Source organism: Nannospalax galili, unplaced genomic scaffold (genome assembly GCF_000622305.1).
Source record: "Nannospalax galili isolate Female #2095 unplaced genomic scaffold, S.galili_v1.0 scaffold1252, whole genome shotgun sequence".
Classification (NCBI taxonomy): Eukaryota; Metazoa; Chordata; class Mammalia; order Rodentia; family Spalacidae; genus Nannospalax; species Nannospalax galili.
This window is the reverse complement of record NW_008330482.1, coordinates 622838-641940: the sequence shown is the minus strand read 5'-3', so window position 1 is coordinate 641940 and position 19103 is coordinate 622838. Positions and strand designations below refer to the sequence as shown.

At 41.1% G+C, this 19103-nt stretch overlaps 1 protein-coding gene across 4 annotated transcripts in view; it reads left to right on the top strand.

Moving 5' to 3' along the window:
* Positions 1-19103, top strand: part of Nek5 (NIMA related kinase 5) — an 80683-nt gene that overhangs the window by 56939 nt on the left and 4641 nt on the right. For 2 of the 4 annotated variants that reach the window (XM_029570581.1, XM_017801745.2), the window contains 3 exons: positions 3273-3395; positions 7306-7443; positions 15454-15562. In XM_029570581.1, the coding sequence (XP_029426441.1) occupies positions 3273-3395; positions 7306-7443; positions 15454-15562 (370 nt within the window). The remainder of the gene's footprint in view (positions 1-3272; positions 3396-7305; positions 7444-15453; positions 15563-19103) is intronic. The other 2 variants (XM_029570580.1, XM_029570576.1) reach the window with 2 other exon arrangements.

Genomic DNA, 19103 nt, shown 5'->3' with positions numbered 1-19103 from the left:
CCCCTCCCTGGAGTTCATACATTCTGTCATTTATATTATAAAGGCCTATTATGTAAAGTTAGTGTCCCAAGATGTCCCTCAGTGCAAGTTTATCCACTGGGGTTTAGCCAGCCTATCTAGAGTCCCTCCGTTTAAGGAGATCAGCTCTTCCTCACCTAGTAGTAATCTGCTGCCAATAATTCTTCTACTAAGAGTAAGTTAAGCCGTCTGTCCATTTCCACAGTTCTGTGCTGGGTTTTTGTTTGCTTGAGTTTGCATGGGTGTTGTGCATAATGACACCATTGCTGTAGGATCATATGCAAAGGGTCCCAGGAGCCTATAGGACTCTGTTTCCATATGGTCATGTACCTCTACCCTGGCTCTTACAATCTTTCCTCCCCCTCTTCTGCAATGGTCCCTGAGCCCTGGGTAGGTGGACTTCAATATAGGAGACCTGTCCAAGGACCTACACTCTGCAGACTCTTATAGTCTATGCTTTGGCTGTTTCTTCATAATTAAACTGATGGATCCAAAGCCCCCAGAATAATAGATTTAAACTAAAATCCCCCAGGCCTGAGAAAAACTGTACAAGGAAGTAAAAATGAAAAATAATTCTAAATGCTAAGAACAAGCTGAGCTGACCTTTTTCATGCTCCTTTGCCCAAGCTGGAAATCATCCCAGAAATTCCCCCCTACCTCTGCTTGGCGCATAGCCGCCGCTTTCTCTACTTGGCACACAGCCGCCGCTTGTATGGTTTTAAAAGAAAGCTTGTGAGCTGAATACTTCACTTCTCCTTATGATTAAGGTAGAAGTCCATCTATAGATGAATAAACCTCTTGCTTGTTGCATCTTCTGGTTTGAGGACTGAGTTATTGGGGTGCAGCCTCCCGTGGAAGTTGGGTACCCCAGTCTGGGGGTCCAACAGGGGTACTTTTTTAGTAGGGAAGAACTAGTTATTCAAAATACAAAGAAGCTAGGTGTGATGGCACATGCTTGAAACCTCAGTACTCAGGAGACCAAGGCCAAAGGATCAAGAAATTGAGGCCAGTGTGTAGTGCACAGCAAGTTCATTACAAGCTTGGGATGCAGAGAAGAACTATCTCAAAAACCAACCAAACAAATCAGTAACTAACTAAATATATTCAAATGTAGAATAAGTCACAGAATAAAACAAATTAGTAATAGATATGGCATTAACACTGAAAAGCTTAGTTGAGTGTGGTAACCCATACCTCTAATCTTAGTACTTAGGAGGACGAGGTAGGAGGATCAGGAGTTTTGGCTACATAAAATATCCAGGCTCAAAAGGCCAAAAACAAGCAAACAAATAATACTGTAATGACTTCATTTGCAGCTAAATTTGTATGGACATTTATGATTATCCTAGATAAGTTGTTGAAAATGACAGTCCTAGGAACCAGTGTTATTTAGCTTTGCCAAAACTTTTTGTTACATATTGTGCCACCACACTCAGCCTGTGTTTGCATTAAAATATGGTATAGAGAGATGTTTGACAACCTACATGAGATATGTAACAGACTGATGAAAAAGCAGTTTATGAGAAGGTGTGTTGTTAGGACCAAATTTTGGTTTTAAAGAAAAGCAAAAATGATATAAAAAGGAAATTTAAAGATTTTTAATAACTTGGAGACAGTGAGATTATAGATTTTAACTTTCTTCTACTTGATTTTCAAATTTCCTATATTAAAACTGAATAAATACAAGATAATACAAGGTTTTAAAATATATTTGTTAATTTATAACTACTCTGTGTGACTGTTTCACCTGTATGTAAGTGGACCCATGTTGTGCAGTGCCGGCCGAGGCCAGAGGAGGCCAGTGAATTCCCTGGAACTGGAGTTATGGATGGTTGTTAGCTGCTGTGTGGGTGCTGGGAATTGAACCCAGGTCCTCTGCAAGAGTAGCCAGTGCTTTTAACTGCTGAGCCATCTCTCTAGCCTCAAGTTTTTTCTTTGTTTGTTTGTTTGTTTGTTTTAATTTGGGGTTTCTTTGAAACAGGATACCACTCTATAGGCTAGATTCTCCTGGAATTTACCAAATTGGGATTGGAATTAGCATGCCCGGCACAAGTGTTTTAAAATTAATTAATTTAATTATTTACTTATTTGTGTGTGTGTGTGTGTGTGTGTGTGTGTGTGTGTGTCTGCGTGTCTGTGCATCTGTGCGTGTGTCTGTGTTTGCTACAGCACACCTGGGGAGGCCAGAGGAGAACTTGTAGGAGTTGGCTTTCTCCTTCCACTATGTGGTTTGGAAATTATACTCAGGTCATCAGGTTTGGCAGCAAGTGCCTTTACCTGCTGAGCCACCTCACTCCCTCCTTTTTTTTTTTTTTTTTTTTAAAAAAAAAAAGAATATGGATTTGGGGGCGGAGAGGTGGCTCAGTGGTTAAAAGTGCTTGCTGCTCTTTCAGAGGGTGAGAGTTTGGTTCCCAGCACCCATGGCAGGTGGTTCACAACTCCTCATTCCAGTTCCAGGTGATCCAACACCCTTTTCAGGCCTCTGTGGGCACCCCACACACATGTGCATGCACACACGCACACACACACACACACACACAAATAAATAATAAAATCTTTTTTAAAATTTTTATTTTTAAAATTTTGTGTATGTATATATTGCCTGCATGTAGGTAAGTGCACCCATGTCGTGCAATGCCCGCGGAGGTCAGAAGAGGCTGTTGGATCCCCTGGGACTAAGTTACAGACAGTTGTTAGCTGCCATATGGGTGCTGGAATTTGAACCCAGGTCTTCTGCAAGAACAACTAGTGTTCTTAACCGCTGAGCCATCTCTCCAGCCCCAATACATCTTTTAAAAACGGATCTGCATATGATGGTCCATGCTTTTAGTTCTAGCACCTGGGAAGTTGAGGTAGGAAGATTTTCTTGTATTCCATGCCAGCCTAGGACAGAAAGAAAAAGAATGAAGGAAGGAAGGGGGAAGGAAGGAGAGAAGAGATTGCATTTGCAGAAACAGATCCATGTGAAAGTTCTCATACATGCTAATGATTTGTCCATTCATGTCATCAATATTTCCTTAGCACTTAAATTGGGTAATCAATCAAACATTAATGATAAAAGTGAAGCCACTTTGAAACCTATTTGCATTTTCAGTCTTCTTTATTGAATCTATTAGAAGCTGGGTGGTAAGTTTCTATGGTTTGTATACCCCACTCTGGCCTGCCCTGGGCTGGGATGCTAAGAACTTGTTCAGGGCCATCTGTTACCCTCTGGCTGCTTTGGATCTAATGGATTATTCTCTTATACCTGAAAGGTCTCATTCAGGATGTCACTGCTGCAGAAAACAGGAGGCAGTGGGATGCCAGAGTGCCTCAGACTCTGCTGCAAATGATGGCAGCTGCAGATGTCACCTCCACCTGCCCCACCATGTCTAATGGTGAGTCTCTGGTCAGCAAGGAAGTTCAGGGCTCCAAACAGCTATGTCACCAGTGCTCATTGTGTTGGAATAGTTTTCTGCTTCTTAGACATTGTTTTGGTGTCCCCTCCATTACCAGGGAGACTTGCTGCTCATTATCCTAGCCCATTGATGACTCTAGCCATACAAAAGTAAAGGAAGTAAACTCCAGGCTGCCGTCATTCCTGAAGAAAGGAGGTAGAGGGAGGGACATTCCATTTGATTTAGCCCCCAATGCCAACTCAATGACAGCCTTGTCATATCATGAAAAATCATTTTTTTCTAACAATAAAATTGGTATTGGGGTTGGGGACGTAGCTCAGTTTTCAATGGCCTAGTATATACAAAACCCTAGGCTCAATCTCTAGCACAATCAAAAAAGAAAGGAAGGGAGGGAGGGAGAGGGGAGGGAGGGAGAGAGAGAGAGAGAGAGAGAGAGAGAGAGAGAGAGAGAGATCCTTATGAGATTTAGAGAGTTAACAATGCAGAGAAACATAAAATTGTGTTGTAAGCCATTCAGGCTATTTAAATATTGGGAATGTTAAGGTATATGATATTTTCCACCTGACTTCCTGTCTGTATGTTTGAAGTTCTGACACAGCAACTTCTGAATGTTATCATTGTGTGTGATGTATGTATGTGACCATATGTGCATGCATGTATGTGCATATGGAAGCCAGAGGTTGATGTCAAGTGTCTTCAATTGCTCTTCACCTTCATTTTTGAGACAGAGTCTTTCATGAAACTGGTGCTCATGTATTCAGCCAGGCTGCCAGGCCAGTGAGGTCCAGGGATCTACTTGTCTTGTCTTTCCTAGCACTGGGGTTACAGCTGTGTATGCCATGTGCTTGATTTTTGTGCAGTGCTGGAGATCAAACCCAACTCTTCATGTTTATGTGGAAAGAACTTTTAAAAAAAAATTTACTTAATAACTACATGATTAGAAGAAACATTTTGTTATAGCATTAACATATTCAATAACAATTTCTAGAGTAAAGATGCATCTCTTTCAAAATTGGCTGTAAGTTTTTAGGTTCACAGTTTGTGGTCACCGGCTGTGGCTGCTCTCCTCTGGCTATGGCCACTCTCCTGCTCTCTCAGTTCCTCCGATCAGTTGTCCAGTCCAGACCCCAGGGCTGGTGAGGAGTCTGTGCCAGCATCGCCACATTCAGATGCAAGAGACCAGGTTCAGTGACACAGATATGCATTATTGCAGGAAGGCACAAGCTTATATAGGGGTAGTGGTCCAATCACATCATAGCAAGTAGGATACCTTATTAGCATAACAAACTTAGCATCCTATTAGCATAACAGACTTAACCTCCTATCACAGAATAGCGGGTAGGATGCCTCATTAGCATACTGGGTTTTAGATTACAGAGCCTGGATTCCCGGAAACCACATGACCCTGACTGTTGCAATATCTAAGTGTTGCAATTTTGGATTCCAAGGGTGGTGATTAGGGAGTGGCGAGCTCTAGGCATCAGTCTCATGATCTGCCAATGGGAGCAAATGTCACAAGGCATTCCTTGTAGCTCTAGCGGTTGGGGCTATTGCCTCAGGCCTGCCGTATGGCTGTCAAGACTTTCACCCTAGGCTCAAGCCTGTCTCCCACAACAGTTGAATTAATACAGTTATACAATACTGAACTCAGTATAAACCCTATAAGACATAAAATTGAATGAGGTTTTAACCTTTAAAAAGATCTCCATTTCATTTTAAAATATACAGTTTCATACAGAAAAACTCATTTTTAATGCAACTGACATTAAGATGTTTGCACAGGCATTTCTCTATATATTTGATTATTACTAGTCACAGTCGGTTACTTTCTGAGATCCTTGGCACCTGAGCATGGATATAAAGTCATCAGGTAGATTTCAGTGGTCATGTTTTTCACATCTACTAATTAACATGAAGCAAATTTTTATACTGCTTCCTCAAATACAACTCTTTTTTTTTTTTTTGGTCTTTTTGAGATAGGGTCTCCCTGTAGCCCCAGGCTGTCCTGGAACTCACTATGTAGACCAGGCTTGTCTTGAACTCACAAAGACCCACCTGCCTCTGCCTCCCAGTGCTGGGATTAAAGGCATGTGCTACCATGCCTGGCACAACTCATTTTTTAAAATTTGTTAATTTTTTGGTGTGTATTTCATACAGAACATCCCCAACATTCTTACTTAGCTATATACCCACATCCCAAATAGCACCCTCCCATAGCCCCCACCCCCCACTGGAGCCCACATACTGTCATCCCTGTTACTGTCCACTGTGTTGTCGGTGCCCCCAGCCATTCCCTAGTGGTCGAAAGCACTTTTTGCCCACTGAGCTGTCTCCCCAGCCACTGGATGTTATCTTAACAAGCAGAAAAAAAATCTTAACAATTTCTATTGCTTATTTCATATGTTCCTTTTCATCATGTAGCCCTGAGAAAGGGTTAAAATTTAAAACCGTGCTGTAAGTTGAAATATGCAGCACAGCCATCTATGTCCTTGGATTCAACCAATTATAGATGGAAAATATTCAGAAAAAAATCTTGCATCTGGACTGAACACATATAGATGTTTTATCTTGTCATCACTCCCTAAGCAATACAATACAACAGTGATTTATATAACATGTGTACTATGTTATATAAGACATCTAAGGTTGATTTAAAATATATGGAAAGTCCTGGAGAGATGGCTTAACTGTTAAGAGCATGCACTCCTCTGGCAGAGGACTCAAGTTCAGTTCCCAGAGACCAGGTGGCTCACAACTGCCTCTAATTCCAGTTCCATGGGATCCAACAACCTTTTCTGTCTTCCTTGAGTACTGTACTCACTTGTACAAACCTGCATTCAGACCACACATATACACATAATTATTTAAAATAACAAAAAGGAAATATTGAAAAAATAAAGTATTAGGCATGGTGGCATGTCTATAATCCCAACACTTGAGAGGTAGAGGGGGTGATCAGGAAGGCCAGGGGGTTATCAGGAGTTTAAGGAGATCCTCATCTACATAGCCAGTTTAAAGCCAGGCTGTATGAGACCCTGTCTCAACTCCCACCCCAATAGTATGTGGGAGAATGTACATAGGTTATATGCAAATAGTGCCCATTATATGTAAACTACTTAATCATGTACATAGTTTTAAAGGATTTTATTTATTATTTTATGTATATGAGTATATTGCCTGCATGTATGTTAGTGCACCTGTGTTGTGAAATGCCCACAGAGGTCAAAGAAGGGCATCAGATCCCCTGCAACTAGAGTTACAGACAGTTGTTAGCCACCATGTGAGTACTGGGAATCGAATCTAGATCCTCTGCAAGAGAAGCCAGTGTTCTTAACCACTGAGTCATCTCTCCAGCCCACATGCACAGATTTTGATATCACTGGGTGTTCTGTAAGCACTTTGTGTTGGAGACCAAGGGCTGAGTGTGTATCACTGAAATGAGTAATTATCTGTGTGTAAGCTGACTTAGAATTCAGCAAGACAGTTAAGGGAACCCCAACTTAAAAATAAGCAAATGGGCCGGGCATATGGCACACACCTTTAATCCCAGCACTTGGGAGGCAGAGGCAGGCAGATCTCTGTGAGTTCAAGGCCAGCCTGGTCTACATAGTGAGTTCCAGGACAGACGGGGCTACAGAGAGACCCTGTCTCAAAAAGACCAAAAAAAAAGTATTGTATTTAAAAATAAATAAATAAGCAAATGGAAGTTTATCACAGTTCACAAGAAAATATGACTCTTCCCATCAGCTAGGTGACAATAAGGCAGTACACTTTATGCTAGGTTATAATAAAATGAGGCATGGTATTACTTCCAAGATTCTAACATTCTGTGATTTTATAAAAACTGCAACAAAGAGTGTTTTTATTTCAATAACAGTACTTTTTTCAGATGGCCACGTTATTGTGATGGAAGGTGGTCCAGAACACAGGAAGCAGTGGCAGCGTGGTACGCCAAGAACCCTGATGAGCGCTTTGGCAGCAGCGAACCTCTGCAGCAGCTCTTTTTCTGCTGGCGAAGGAGAACCTGGTGTGTAGTTTCCTTTTAACAATGTTTAACTTTGTAATAGTCTCCATCTGGTGCAAAAGAAGCTTTTTTGACAAGTGGTGACTGGGATGTTTGTCTTTAAATATCCATATTTTGCACACAGTAAGAAATTACATTTGTTTAGGGATGTGACAGCCTTGGGTTTTCTCTAAGATCTATGACCTCTCCAGCCATGTGTATTTGGCTAGGTTTGCAGTACCACACACAAGTTTCTTCGCACTGAGTGCGTTTTAAGTGCAATTAAGTACCTGTTGATTACCTCCAAGATAAAAGTGCCACTACTGCACCAAAGTCATTTGCTGTACCAATCATTGATGTGGTTATTAGACCTTGAAGCTGGGGTTGGAACCATTGATTGATGTTCTCCCTTAGCAGCTTGTATAGTGTCTTCCAAAGCTATGAGAGCTAGCCTTGAGGGGAGGAGGTTTCCAGGTCAGTTCCAGGTTCATTGCTTGAAATCCTGTGTCCAAAATAAGTCCTATCTTCAGCAATAGTGTCTTACCTTCAAGTTCTGGGAGATAATCAACTGCTGTGGCAAAAGCCTGTGTAATTTTGGGAGTCTCTTGGACTACCATGGCCAACAGCTCAAAGGAAGGTTTCTCCTGTCTGGCTCTGTTTTTTGTTATGTAGTCTTCAGTTATACACATGGACTCATGTAGAGAGATTGTATGTGTAATTTTTAAGTAGGTTGTTGAACTAATATGATTCCTTCTGGGTTTTTTTTATAGTTTTTAAAAATTGTTTTAGTCTTTTTGAGAAAGGGTTTCCCTTTAGTCCCAGCTGGCCTAGAACTCACTTTGTAGACCAGGCTGGCCTTGAACTCACAGAGATCCACCTGCCTCTGCCTCTGGAGTGCTGGGACTAAAGGGATTTGCCACCATGCCTGGTTCTCTCTGGTTTTCTACATTAGCTAGGAATTATTTATCTCTCTTCTCTCTCTCCCTGTCTAATCCTCCCTCCTTGCCCTCCCCATTTAGAGTACTCCCATTTTCCCCATTTCTCCCTTGATAATACGAGTCTCTTATGGTCCCACCCCTCTCAAGCTCCTTCTTTCCGTTTATACTCAAAGTTCCTTGTATGACCCTCCCCCCGTCCAATTTAAATACCCTTATTTTACATATTTCTCCCTTAGTAACATCTGTCTCTTACTGTTCTGCTCTTTCAGGTTCCTTCTTTCCCTTTACCTCCCTGTTTACCTTCCATTTTCCTGGTTCCTGCAGTTAAATCAGGATATATACTCACATATAAGGATTTGGTGCTAGGATCTACATATGAAGGAGAACATATGTTGTTTGCTTTTCTGAGTAAATGTTACTTCACTTAGTATAACAGTTTCTAGTTCCAACCATTTACCTTCAAATTTCATGATTTCATCTTTCTTTACTGCTGAGTAGAACACCATTGTGTAAATGTACCACATTTTCATTAACTGCTTGTCAGTTGAGGGAGAGTTCTCCACTCTGCTTTCCATAGTGGTTGCATGAGTTTGCAGTCCCACCAGTAGTGAATGAGCATTCCCCTTTCCCCACATCTTCTCCAGCATTTGGTATCATTTGTTCTCTTGATCTTAGCCAGTCTGACTGGGGTAAGGTGAAAGTGATTTTAATTTGCATTTCCCTAATTACCAACAATGTTGAACAATTTTTAAAGATGTTTCTAGCCATCTTTATTTCTTTTTTTAAGGACTCTCTGTTCATATCCTTACCCTATCTTTTAGTTGGGTCATTTGTTTTCTTGATTCTTTGTTTTTTGAGTTCTTTATATATTCTGGATGTTAAACCTCTGTCAGATTTGTCACTGGTGAGGTCACAAAAAGACATTGTCTGTGAATGGCACCAGCCTATATGATACATCTACAATGTAACCTCTACACCTAAGCCTCATGGAACATAGAACAAGGGGTAAAGAGGACTAATGAATCTCTCAGTTCTCATCAATGAAACTCCCTCATGCAACAGAGGGCCAGGAACACAAAAGGTCACAAAAATTCAAAGTGTAGAGAGTAAGAGTCTGCAGAGTATAAGTCCTAGGACAGGACTCATATATTAAACTCCAGCCACCCAGGACTCAGGGACCATTTTGGTAGAGGGATTATAAGAGCCAAGGAGGCGGTGCATGACCATGTGGAAATAAGAGTCCTACAAGCTCCTGGGACCTTGCTCTTATGAACCTACAGCAATGGTGTTAGCATGATAAATATCTATGCAAACTTAAGCAGACAAAAACCCAGGACAGAACTGTGGAAATGAGCAGCAGGCCCCAATCTTATTCGAAAATTGGCAGCTGATTACTGTGGGTAAGGAAGAGCTGATCTTCTTAAAGGAGGGATTCTATGTAGGCTGACTAGACCCCAGTGGGTGAACTGTTCCCCACTGAGGAACATCTGGGGACACTAACTTGACACAATGGGGCTTAACACAAATGACAGAATGTATGAATTCCAGTGGGGGAGTATGGGAGGGTGCCAATTGGGGAGGGGGTATAAAGATGACTAAGATTGATTAGGTGTTCTGTGTGAAATACACAAAATTCAATAAAAAATTTACAACCCCTCCCAAACAAAATAAAAAACAATGTTTAACTTTGTCAGTGTTTGTAAATGCAGAATGGTGCTAATAGTACCTTCAGCCTCGGGAGGTCTAGGGGTGTTTCTCCTTGTCTGAAGCTGATTGGCTCTGACCAAGCTGGTTCCAAATGCAGTAACAAAGAACATGAACTTCCAAGAACAGAGACTTCCTTTTCTATAATATAATCAGCTGACAACTGATGAGAAGGCCTGGAGCTCTATAGATGGTGATCTAGAATAACTTGGCTCTATGTGGGGGAATCCATTTATTTCTGATGGTTGCTTTCAGTGGGATCAATAAGAATGTAACCTAATATAGGTTATTTTTTTCTCCTTTTAAAAAAGGTTTTAAAAATATTTTATTATTTTTGTTTTATATGTATGAGTGTTTTACCTGCATGTACGTAAGTGCACCCACATCGTGCAATGCCCACGGTGGCCAAAAGAGGGCATTGGATCCTCTGGAATTGGTATTATGGATGCTTATTAGCTGATGGGTACTGGAACTCAAACCTGGGTCCTCTGGAAGAGTAGCCAGTGCTCTTAACCACTGAGCCATCTCTGCAGCCCTCTACTATATTTTTAATACTAGATTTTCTTATTGACTCATAATAGTGACTATATAATTTACTTCATGTTTGTTTAAACTTAAATTCATTCTTAAGTGATTTCTTCTCCACTGAATCATAAATATAATTTCCTATTATCTATGTAATTTTTCCCTAGGAATTTTTACACTAAATTCGTTCTGAAGAAATAAGTCATAAGTCAGACATGGTGCTGCGTATCTATAGTCATAGCACTTGGGAACTGGTTTGAGGCCAGCCAGGGCTACATACTGAGACTTGAAGTTAGTAAATAAAGTATAAAATGTAGACACTTAACTTTGAAGTATACAAAGGTTAGTTTATGTCCGTTTTACCCTTTGCAGTGTATTTATGTTTGCTTTGGTGTGGAGGATTGTATTAGTTACCTTTCTCTTTCCTTGCTCTAACAAAATATTGACAAAGGCAACTTAAGGGAGGAAGGGTTTACATTGGCTCACAATTTGAAGATATACTCCATCATGATGGGGAAATGAGGCAGCTGGCCACATTGCCTGGTAGTCAGGAAGCAAAGAGACATAAACTGATCTTTCCTGACTTGGTTCCTCCTTTTTATTCAGTCAGGGACTCCACCCACATTCAGGATGGGTCTTCTCTGGGTCTTCGGTTGGACACACCATCCTAGACAAACTCCTAGGTACATTCACAGATACACCCAGAGGTTTCCATGGCGATTCTAAATCTAAACAAGTTGAAAAATGGATATTAATCACCATAGTGATGAAACCCAGGACCTAGTGCATGCTAAGTGCACACTCTACCACGGCGCTACACCCCAGCCTCTGTGGTTATTGCTAGGAAGCTTTAAATAATGGGTAAGACTGGACACTGTGCTCAGATAAATGTGGCATAACCTCTGGCTCCAACTGAACGCCATTATAAGACAACCAGCCTTGGTTCCCATTTCCTCACTTGCAAACATCAGTTATGATGGTATCGATCTCAACTTCAAAATATTGTTTTAAATATTAAATGAGCCAATACGTGTAAAGTAACAAGGAAGTTACCTAGGTGCTTAATAAGTTATAGTCTTTAAAACGGGCTGGCTAGATGGCTCACCAGGTAAAGGCACCTGCTGACAATTCTGATGATTTGAGTTCTATCTGTAGGACTGACAAGTGGAAGAAGAACCCCACTCCTGCAAATTGTCCTCTGACCTCCACATGCATGCCTTCAGCCAATACGTGTAAAGTAACAAGGAAGTTACCTAGGTGCTTAATAAGTTATAGTCTTTAAAACGGGCTGGCTAGATGGCTCACCAGGTAAAGGCACCTGCTGACAATTCTGATGATTTGAGTTCTATCTGTAGGACTGACAAGTGGAAGAAGAACCCCACTCCTGCAAATTGTCCTCTGACCTCCACATGCATGTCTTCTGTGTGTGTGCGTGCACACACACACACACACACACACACACAAATATATAAAATATAATAAAAATAAAGATGAAAATAGTCGTAAAGAATACTGCTTCTAGGGTTGGGGACTTGGCTTAGCAAATCTGAGACCCTGAATTTGATCCCTTTCCCCCAAACAAGAAAAACCAAACCAGAAAAATTGGTTCTGATTATCATATAATCTTTTTTTTTTCCTGTCTTTTTGAGACAGGGTCTCCCTATAACCCCTAGAGCTCACTATGTAGCCCAGACTGGCCTTGAACTCACTAAGATCCACCTGCCTCTGCCTCCCAAGTGCTGGGATTAAAGGCAGACACCACTATGCCTGGCTAACATGTAATCTTAAAATAGTCATTTAGCCCCTCTGTGAGTTAAGATCCTGAAACTCACCAATTCTAAGATGCATACTATCCTTTTTGTGGTACTGAGGATCAACACCCTGGGTCTTGCACAGGCTAGACAAGTACTCTACCACTGAGCCACATTTCTGGCCCGTCTTCCTCTTCCTAATGTTTCTAAAATTGAGATGTGGCTAGGCATGGTGGTATATGCCTTGCAATTTCAGCACTCGAGAGGCTAAGACAGAGGGATCATGAGTTTGAGGCCAGCCTAGGCTGCATTGTGAGACCTTGTTTAGAAACAAAACAAAACAAAACCAACAAAACATTGGGATGTAGAGTAATCAGTGGTAATTTACGATTCCAGCTGTCCTACATCCTTGCTGACATCTATTCATTTCTGGTTCTTTCACAGGGGTCATCCTAACAGGATGAAGTAATATCTCATTGAGGGTTTGGTTTTTATTTCCTGGATTGCTGATGTTGACCATCTTTCCATAAATTTGTCATCATAAGGGATGGAAAGGTGCTCTTGTACCACACGTTAACCCTGTCCCCCAAACTGAGGATACAGCCACACCCCCAAACATTAAGTTCCATTCTCAGTCCACAATCCTCATTCTTAGGTGTGCTCTGGCTGAATTTAGGAACCCAAATGATAAAAGTGCCAATTAACAAAAAGAAAGTACACAAGTTTGTTAAATGCACACATATGCAGGGATTGCATAACGGAGCATAAAGAAAAGTCCCAACAAGATGCTTTAATATATTTATTTAATATTTTATTTATTATCTTTATTTTATGTGTGTGAGTGTATTGGCTGCATGTATGTGAGTGCACCCATGTCCTGCAATGCCTTGGAGGTCAGAAGAGGGTGTCGGATTCCCCTGGAACTGGAGTTAAGGGCGGTTCGGTTCATAGCCACCATGTGGGTGCTCGGAATTGAACCCAGGTCCTCTGCAAGAACAGTCAGTGCTCTTAACCTCTGAGCCATCTCTCCAGCCCTGATGCTTTTATAATTTTTATACTAAGAATAACTCTATGGAGAAGTGACAGGACAAATGAAGCTCTGGACTAGGGTAGTAGATTCTAGGAGTGTCGCCAAGAGTCCTTGGGGAGGTATAAAAGCCAGTGGAAGGTAAGGATTCCTCAAGGAGTTTATTTATTCAGGTTCACTTGAGCCTCAATTGGCAGTCTGTAGTGAGGGGAAGACACACCTTCTCAAATGATCTATATGTATCATTTTATTTAGGAAAAGACAGTCCAAATGACATTTTCCTAAGTAATCTCTTGAAACAATCAATATACTAATTCAACATAGTTTGAGATGACATGTTCTTAACTCTTACTTCTAAAGGAATGAGATGTTCATTGATATAAAGAAATAACACAGTACACTCTCTTCAATCTAGTCCTAAAAGAAAACATTACAATTTTTCATATTTATTTATTCACTTGTGTGTGTGTGTGTGTGTGTGTGTGTGTGTGTGTGTGTGTATAGGGGCACATACCATTGGCATGTGTAGATCATAGTACAGTTAGTTCTCTCCTTTCACCATGTGGGTCCAGAGATCAAACTCAAGTCAGAACTCAAGTTGTCAGGCTCAGCAGCAAGCACTTTTACCTGTTGAGCCATTTTGCCAGCCCCACTTTGGTTTTTATGGTGATAGGGATGGGCTGTAGGGCCTCATGACTGCTAAGCACACTCAACCACCAAACTATCCTCTCAGTTCTAGAAAATGAACTTGTTTGTTTTGTTTTACTGGACAATATCTTCTTGTGTGTAGCCCAGGCTGGCTTCAAACTCATGTATCCTCTGGCTTCTGCTTCCCAAGTGCTGGGACTGACCGGTATTACCATGCCCAGATCAAGAACATTTGAAAGAATAAGACTGGAGAGATGGCTCAGCAGTTAAGAACACTGGCTTTTCTTGCAGAAGACCCGGGTTTGAATCCCAGCACCCACATGGCAGCTAACAACTGTCTGTAACTCCAGTTCCAGGGGATCTGACAGCCTCTTCTGTCCTCTGCGGGCAGTGAACAACACAGGTGCACTTACCTACACACAGGAAAAACATGCATATACATAAAATAAAAATAATAAATAAAAAAATTAAAAAGAATAACTACAAAAAAGCAACAATGAAAAAGGGTGTGCATGATTCCAGTTTGCTCTGCAGGCATTGGTGGTTCAGCCTAAGCACAGATAACACTGGGATTACAGAAACTGGGAAGAATAAGAGTTGTCCAATTTGGAAAATCTTTAATTCTGACATTCTTTTTCTTTTTTTTTTTAATTTTAAAAATTGAAAAAAGTTTTGTGTGTATGATTGATTGTTTTGCCTGCCGGTATGTAAGTGCACCTATGCATGCAATACCTGTAGAGGCCAGAAGAGGGCGCAAGATCCCTGAACCTGGAGTTAGGGATGGTTGCTAGCCACCATGTGGGTGCTGGGAATGGAATTTCTTAACTGTTGTATATAAACCCCAAAGTGGGGTGATTTTTGTCTTTTTCTTTGCAATCATTATTCAAACACTCCTTTTCGTTGTCTTGTGTTACCCACTACTTTTAGTACAACACTGAATAACTGTATGTTGTATTAATTACTTTTCTCAGCACTGAAACCAAATACTCGACAAGAAGCAAGGTAAGGGAGAAAGGATTTCTTCTGGGTCATGGTTTGAAGAGATACTGTCCATCATGGCCAGGAAGGCATGGCCGCAGATGGCTCTGTGGTGACATGAGTGTGTGGTCGCTGCTTGTTCACACTTCAGTGCATCAGGAAGCAGAGGTGGAACAGGAAGCAGGGTTGAACTAAATTTCAAGGCCCTCTACCCAGCAACCCACTTCCTCTAGTTAGGCACTACCTCCCAAAGGTTCCATAAGCTCCCAACATCACTGCCAGCTGAGGACCCTGTGTTCAAATACATGAGCCTGTGGGGCCCATTTCACATTCAAACCACAGCAGCATCCATGCCATTCCCATCACTACCTTGTTTTGCCATCAGGAGTGTCATTCACTATAGGATTGATGGGATAATCAGCTTCATAGATTAAGCTACTTTAGTCTTTGTCTTTCCTTTCAGTAGTAAAGATAAAACAACAGCTTCCTAAAGAAGAGGAAGAGGTAGAAACCGCCTCTGGCATTGCAGTAGATGAAGAACAACTGGACCCAGGATCTGATGGTGATGATACGTAAGTAGATTATATGCAATGGAAATAAAGCAAGCGCTTGTAAAAAGTGAAAATGCTGTGATTGAGATAGAAGGTGCCCCACAGAGACCTAGCCAAGGAGACTGAGGTTTACTATATAAACAGATCTCTCTCTCTCTCTCTCTCTATCTCTGTCTCTCTGTCTCTGTCTCTCTCTCTCTGTCTGTGTGTGTGTGTGTGTGTGTGTGTGTGTGTGTGTGTGTGTGTGTATGTGCATGTGCACATCTTCTTGTGTGGGTGTATTGTGTGTGTGTGTGTGTGTGTGTGAGAGAGAGAGAGAGAGAGAGAGAGAGAGAGAGAGAGAGAGATAGAATTTTTTGTTAGTTTGTTTTAAGGTTGAATCATAAACCTGGTCCACACCAGGCTACATGTCTATAATCCTAACACTTGGCAGTTATAGGCAGGAAGGCAGAAGGATCAAGAGTTCAGTGTCAGGACTGGAGACACTTCAGTGGTTAAAAGTACTGGCTGACACTGCAGAGGACCCAGGTGTGGTTTCCAGCACCCACATGGTGACTGATGACCATCTTTAACTCCAGTTCCCGGGAATCCAATGCCCTCTTCTCATCTCTGCTGGTTTGTACACAGGGTATACTTGTACACATGTGAAAAAAACTTTCATACACATAAAGTTTTCAAAAAAAAGTTGAATGTCATCTTTAGTTACAAGTAAGTTCAAAGCTAGCCCAGGCTTGAATTGTATTGTGTTGAATATGTGTACCACATTTTATTCATTTGTGCATTAATGATGCATATGTTCATGAATACAGTATAGTTCTCCATCTATTTATGTCTTTTGTTTTGAAACAGTCTTGGTCTTTCTGTGTTTCCCAGACTGGTCCTCAAATAAAGTGGCCTTCCTAGTCCAGCCTCCCAAGTACCTGTCACTGTGCCTGGCTTTTAAAAAGGAATTTTTGTATTTTAAATATTCTCCATCACCACTTACTTTCTGGTTGTTATTGCTATTTTTATTTTTATTTTTTGGCAGCACTAGGCATTGAACTTAAGACTCTGTGTATATTATAGGTGAATTCTTTGAATATTGTTTTTAAGTCTGATCTTGGTATTATCTATTGAGTTTTACAGTTAAATGAATGTGTGCTTTATATCCAAGCCAATTTTTTCTTATATCACATTGCTCTCACTCTAATAATAATAATAATAATAATATTATTACTATTATTATTGGCCTTTTGAAACAGGGTGTCTTTGTAGCTTCAGCTGGCCTGGAGCTCACTATGTAGACCAGGCTGGCCTTGAACTCACAGAGATCTGCCTGCCAAGTGCTGGGACTACAAGCATGCACCACCACAATTATTAACCATAATTTCGGCAGTACTGAAGCTCAAACCAAGAACTCTACATATGCAAGGGAAGAACTCTACTACTGTGCCATATCCCTAGTCCCTAAGGTTTTTTATTTAGTTTAATTAATTAATTTTGAGACAGGGTCTCACTATTAAGCCCTGACTGGCCTAGAACTCATTATGTAAATCAGGGTGGCCTTGAACTCACAGAGATATGCTTAGCTCTGCCTCCCAGGTTTCTTTCCAAATTATGTGTCATACATTAATCTATCTCTCAGTATACTTATAGGAAAATGTATCAAAATCTTCCATAAAAATAATCTCATCTAGAGTTAGTTCATCATCTAGTTAAAGAAGGATCAGGGCTGGGCATATAGCTCTGTGACAGAGCATGTGCTGAACATGGACAAGAAATTTGATGCCTAGCACTGAAAAGAAAAATGTGCTCATGTATCTCACAACTGGGTTCCTCCTGTTTTGTCATTTTAGTCTGTGGGCTTTTTTGAAGACCCTTTCTCTCATACTGCCTTTCCTCTCCCTATACATGTCTCTCATACCTAATAGGTTCTTCTTTTCTTCTTTGAGTCCCACTCTAGTTTTGCTAGTATGACCCTCAAAGAGCAAGGAGGGTTTAGAAAAAAATAATCACAGAGCTGGAGAGATGTTCAGTGGTTAAGAGCACTGACTGCTCTTGCAGAGGACTCTGATTTGATTCCCAGCACCCACATGGCAGTTACGAACTGTCCTTAACTCTAGTTCCAGGGGAAGCCCTCTTCTGACCTCTGTGGCATTGCATGAAATGGGTGCCCTCCCATACATGCAAGCAATACACTCATACACAAAAAAAAAAAAAAGTAAAGTATTAAAAAAAAAAAAAAGAAGAAGAAGAAGAAGAAGGAAAGAAAAAAATAAGCCCAGTAATGTGGCTTGTCTGTTTTGGCCCATTGTCTGGGAGGAAATTTTTCCATAAGAAATTTATAAGCATCAACTTGGCTTCACTTGGGTTTGGAGTTTGAATCACAGCCCTTGGATGGTGTGGAAACTCTCACACTGGGAAATTAGCACTAAAATGAACATTAAAGGGTAGTATCACTCCCAGGATCTCTGGAAATAAATACAAACACCCTGGAGTTGGAAGCACTACATGTTCTCAGTAAAACACTACTGAAGATAAACTCACAGCTGAAACATAAGAACAGCATGTGGCCAGGTGAGACCTCTCTCAAAGTGAAACAAAATACCACCCAGAATCTCCTATGAGAGACAACTGCAGACACAATGAATAGTTGAATTAAGTCATGAAGAATTTGTATAACATAATTATGTTGTGAAGTTTATCACACACACACACACACACACACACACACACACACACGTGAATGTTGTATGTATTCATGAGAACAGGTGGTGACACCAGATGCTGAACTTGAAGTATAAGTTTTGCTTGATGGGGAAACGTGGGAGAAGTGTGCCTTTTGACTTGTCCCTCTGCTTGCATCACAGATGAAGACAGGCCAGTTATAATAAAGGGCACAGCAGACTCCTTAGAGCACTGACTACTCTTGCAGAGGACCCGGGTTTGATTCCCAGCACCCACATAGCGGCTACAAACTGTCCTTAACTCCAGTTTCAGGGGAATCCGAAGCCCTCTTCTGACCTCCATGGCATTGCACGACACAGGTGCACTCACATACATGCAGGCAATATACTCATACACATAAAATAAAAATAATAAATAAAATATTTTTAAAAATAATTAGGAATTAGGATACAGAATACAGCTCAGTGTAGGGTGCCTGCTTGGCATATGTGAGAACCTAGGATTTTTCTTTTTTGAGGCAGGGTCTTGCTGTTCAGATCAGCCTGGCCTCTAACCTGCAATCCTCTTATAGGCATGAGCCACCATGCCTGGCTAGAACTGAAATATATTCAGTTCTAGCCATACATATATATTCATATATATACATGGAAGAGAGGGGAAGAGAAGGAAGGGAAAGAAGTGGTAGGAGAGGGACAAGGACAGGGAGAGACAGACTGACTGAGATTCACTAAAGATCATGAAGATTAATATTGTCAGCCCAGTGGTTAAGAGCACTGGCTACTTTTGCAAGAACCTGGGTTTAGTTCCCAGCACCCACATGGCAGCTAACAATCTTCCATAACTCCAGTTCTAGGGGATCTGTCACTCTCTTTTGGCCTCTGCAGCATGCAAACAC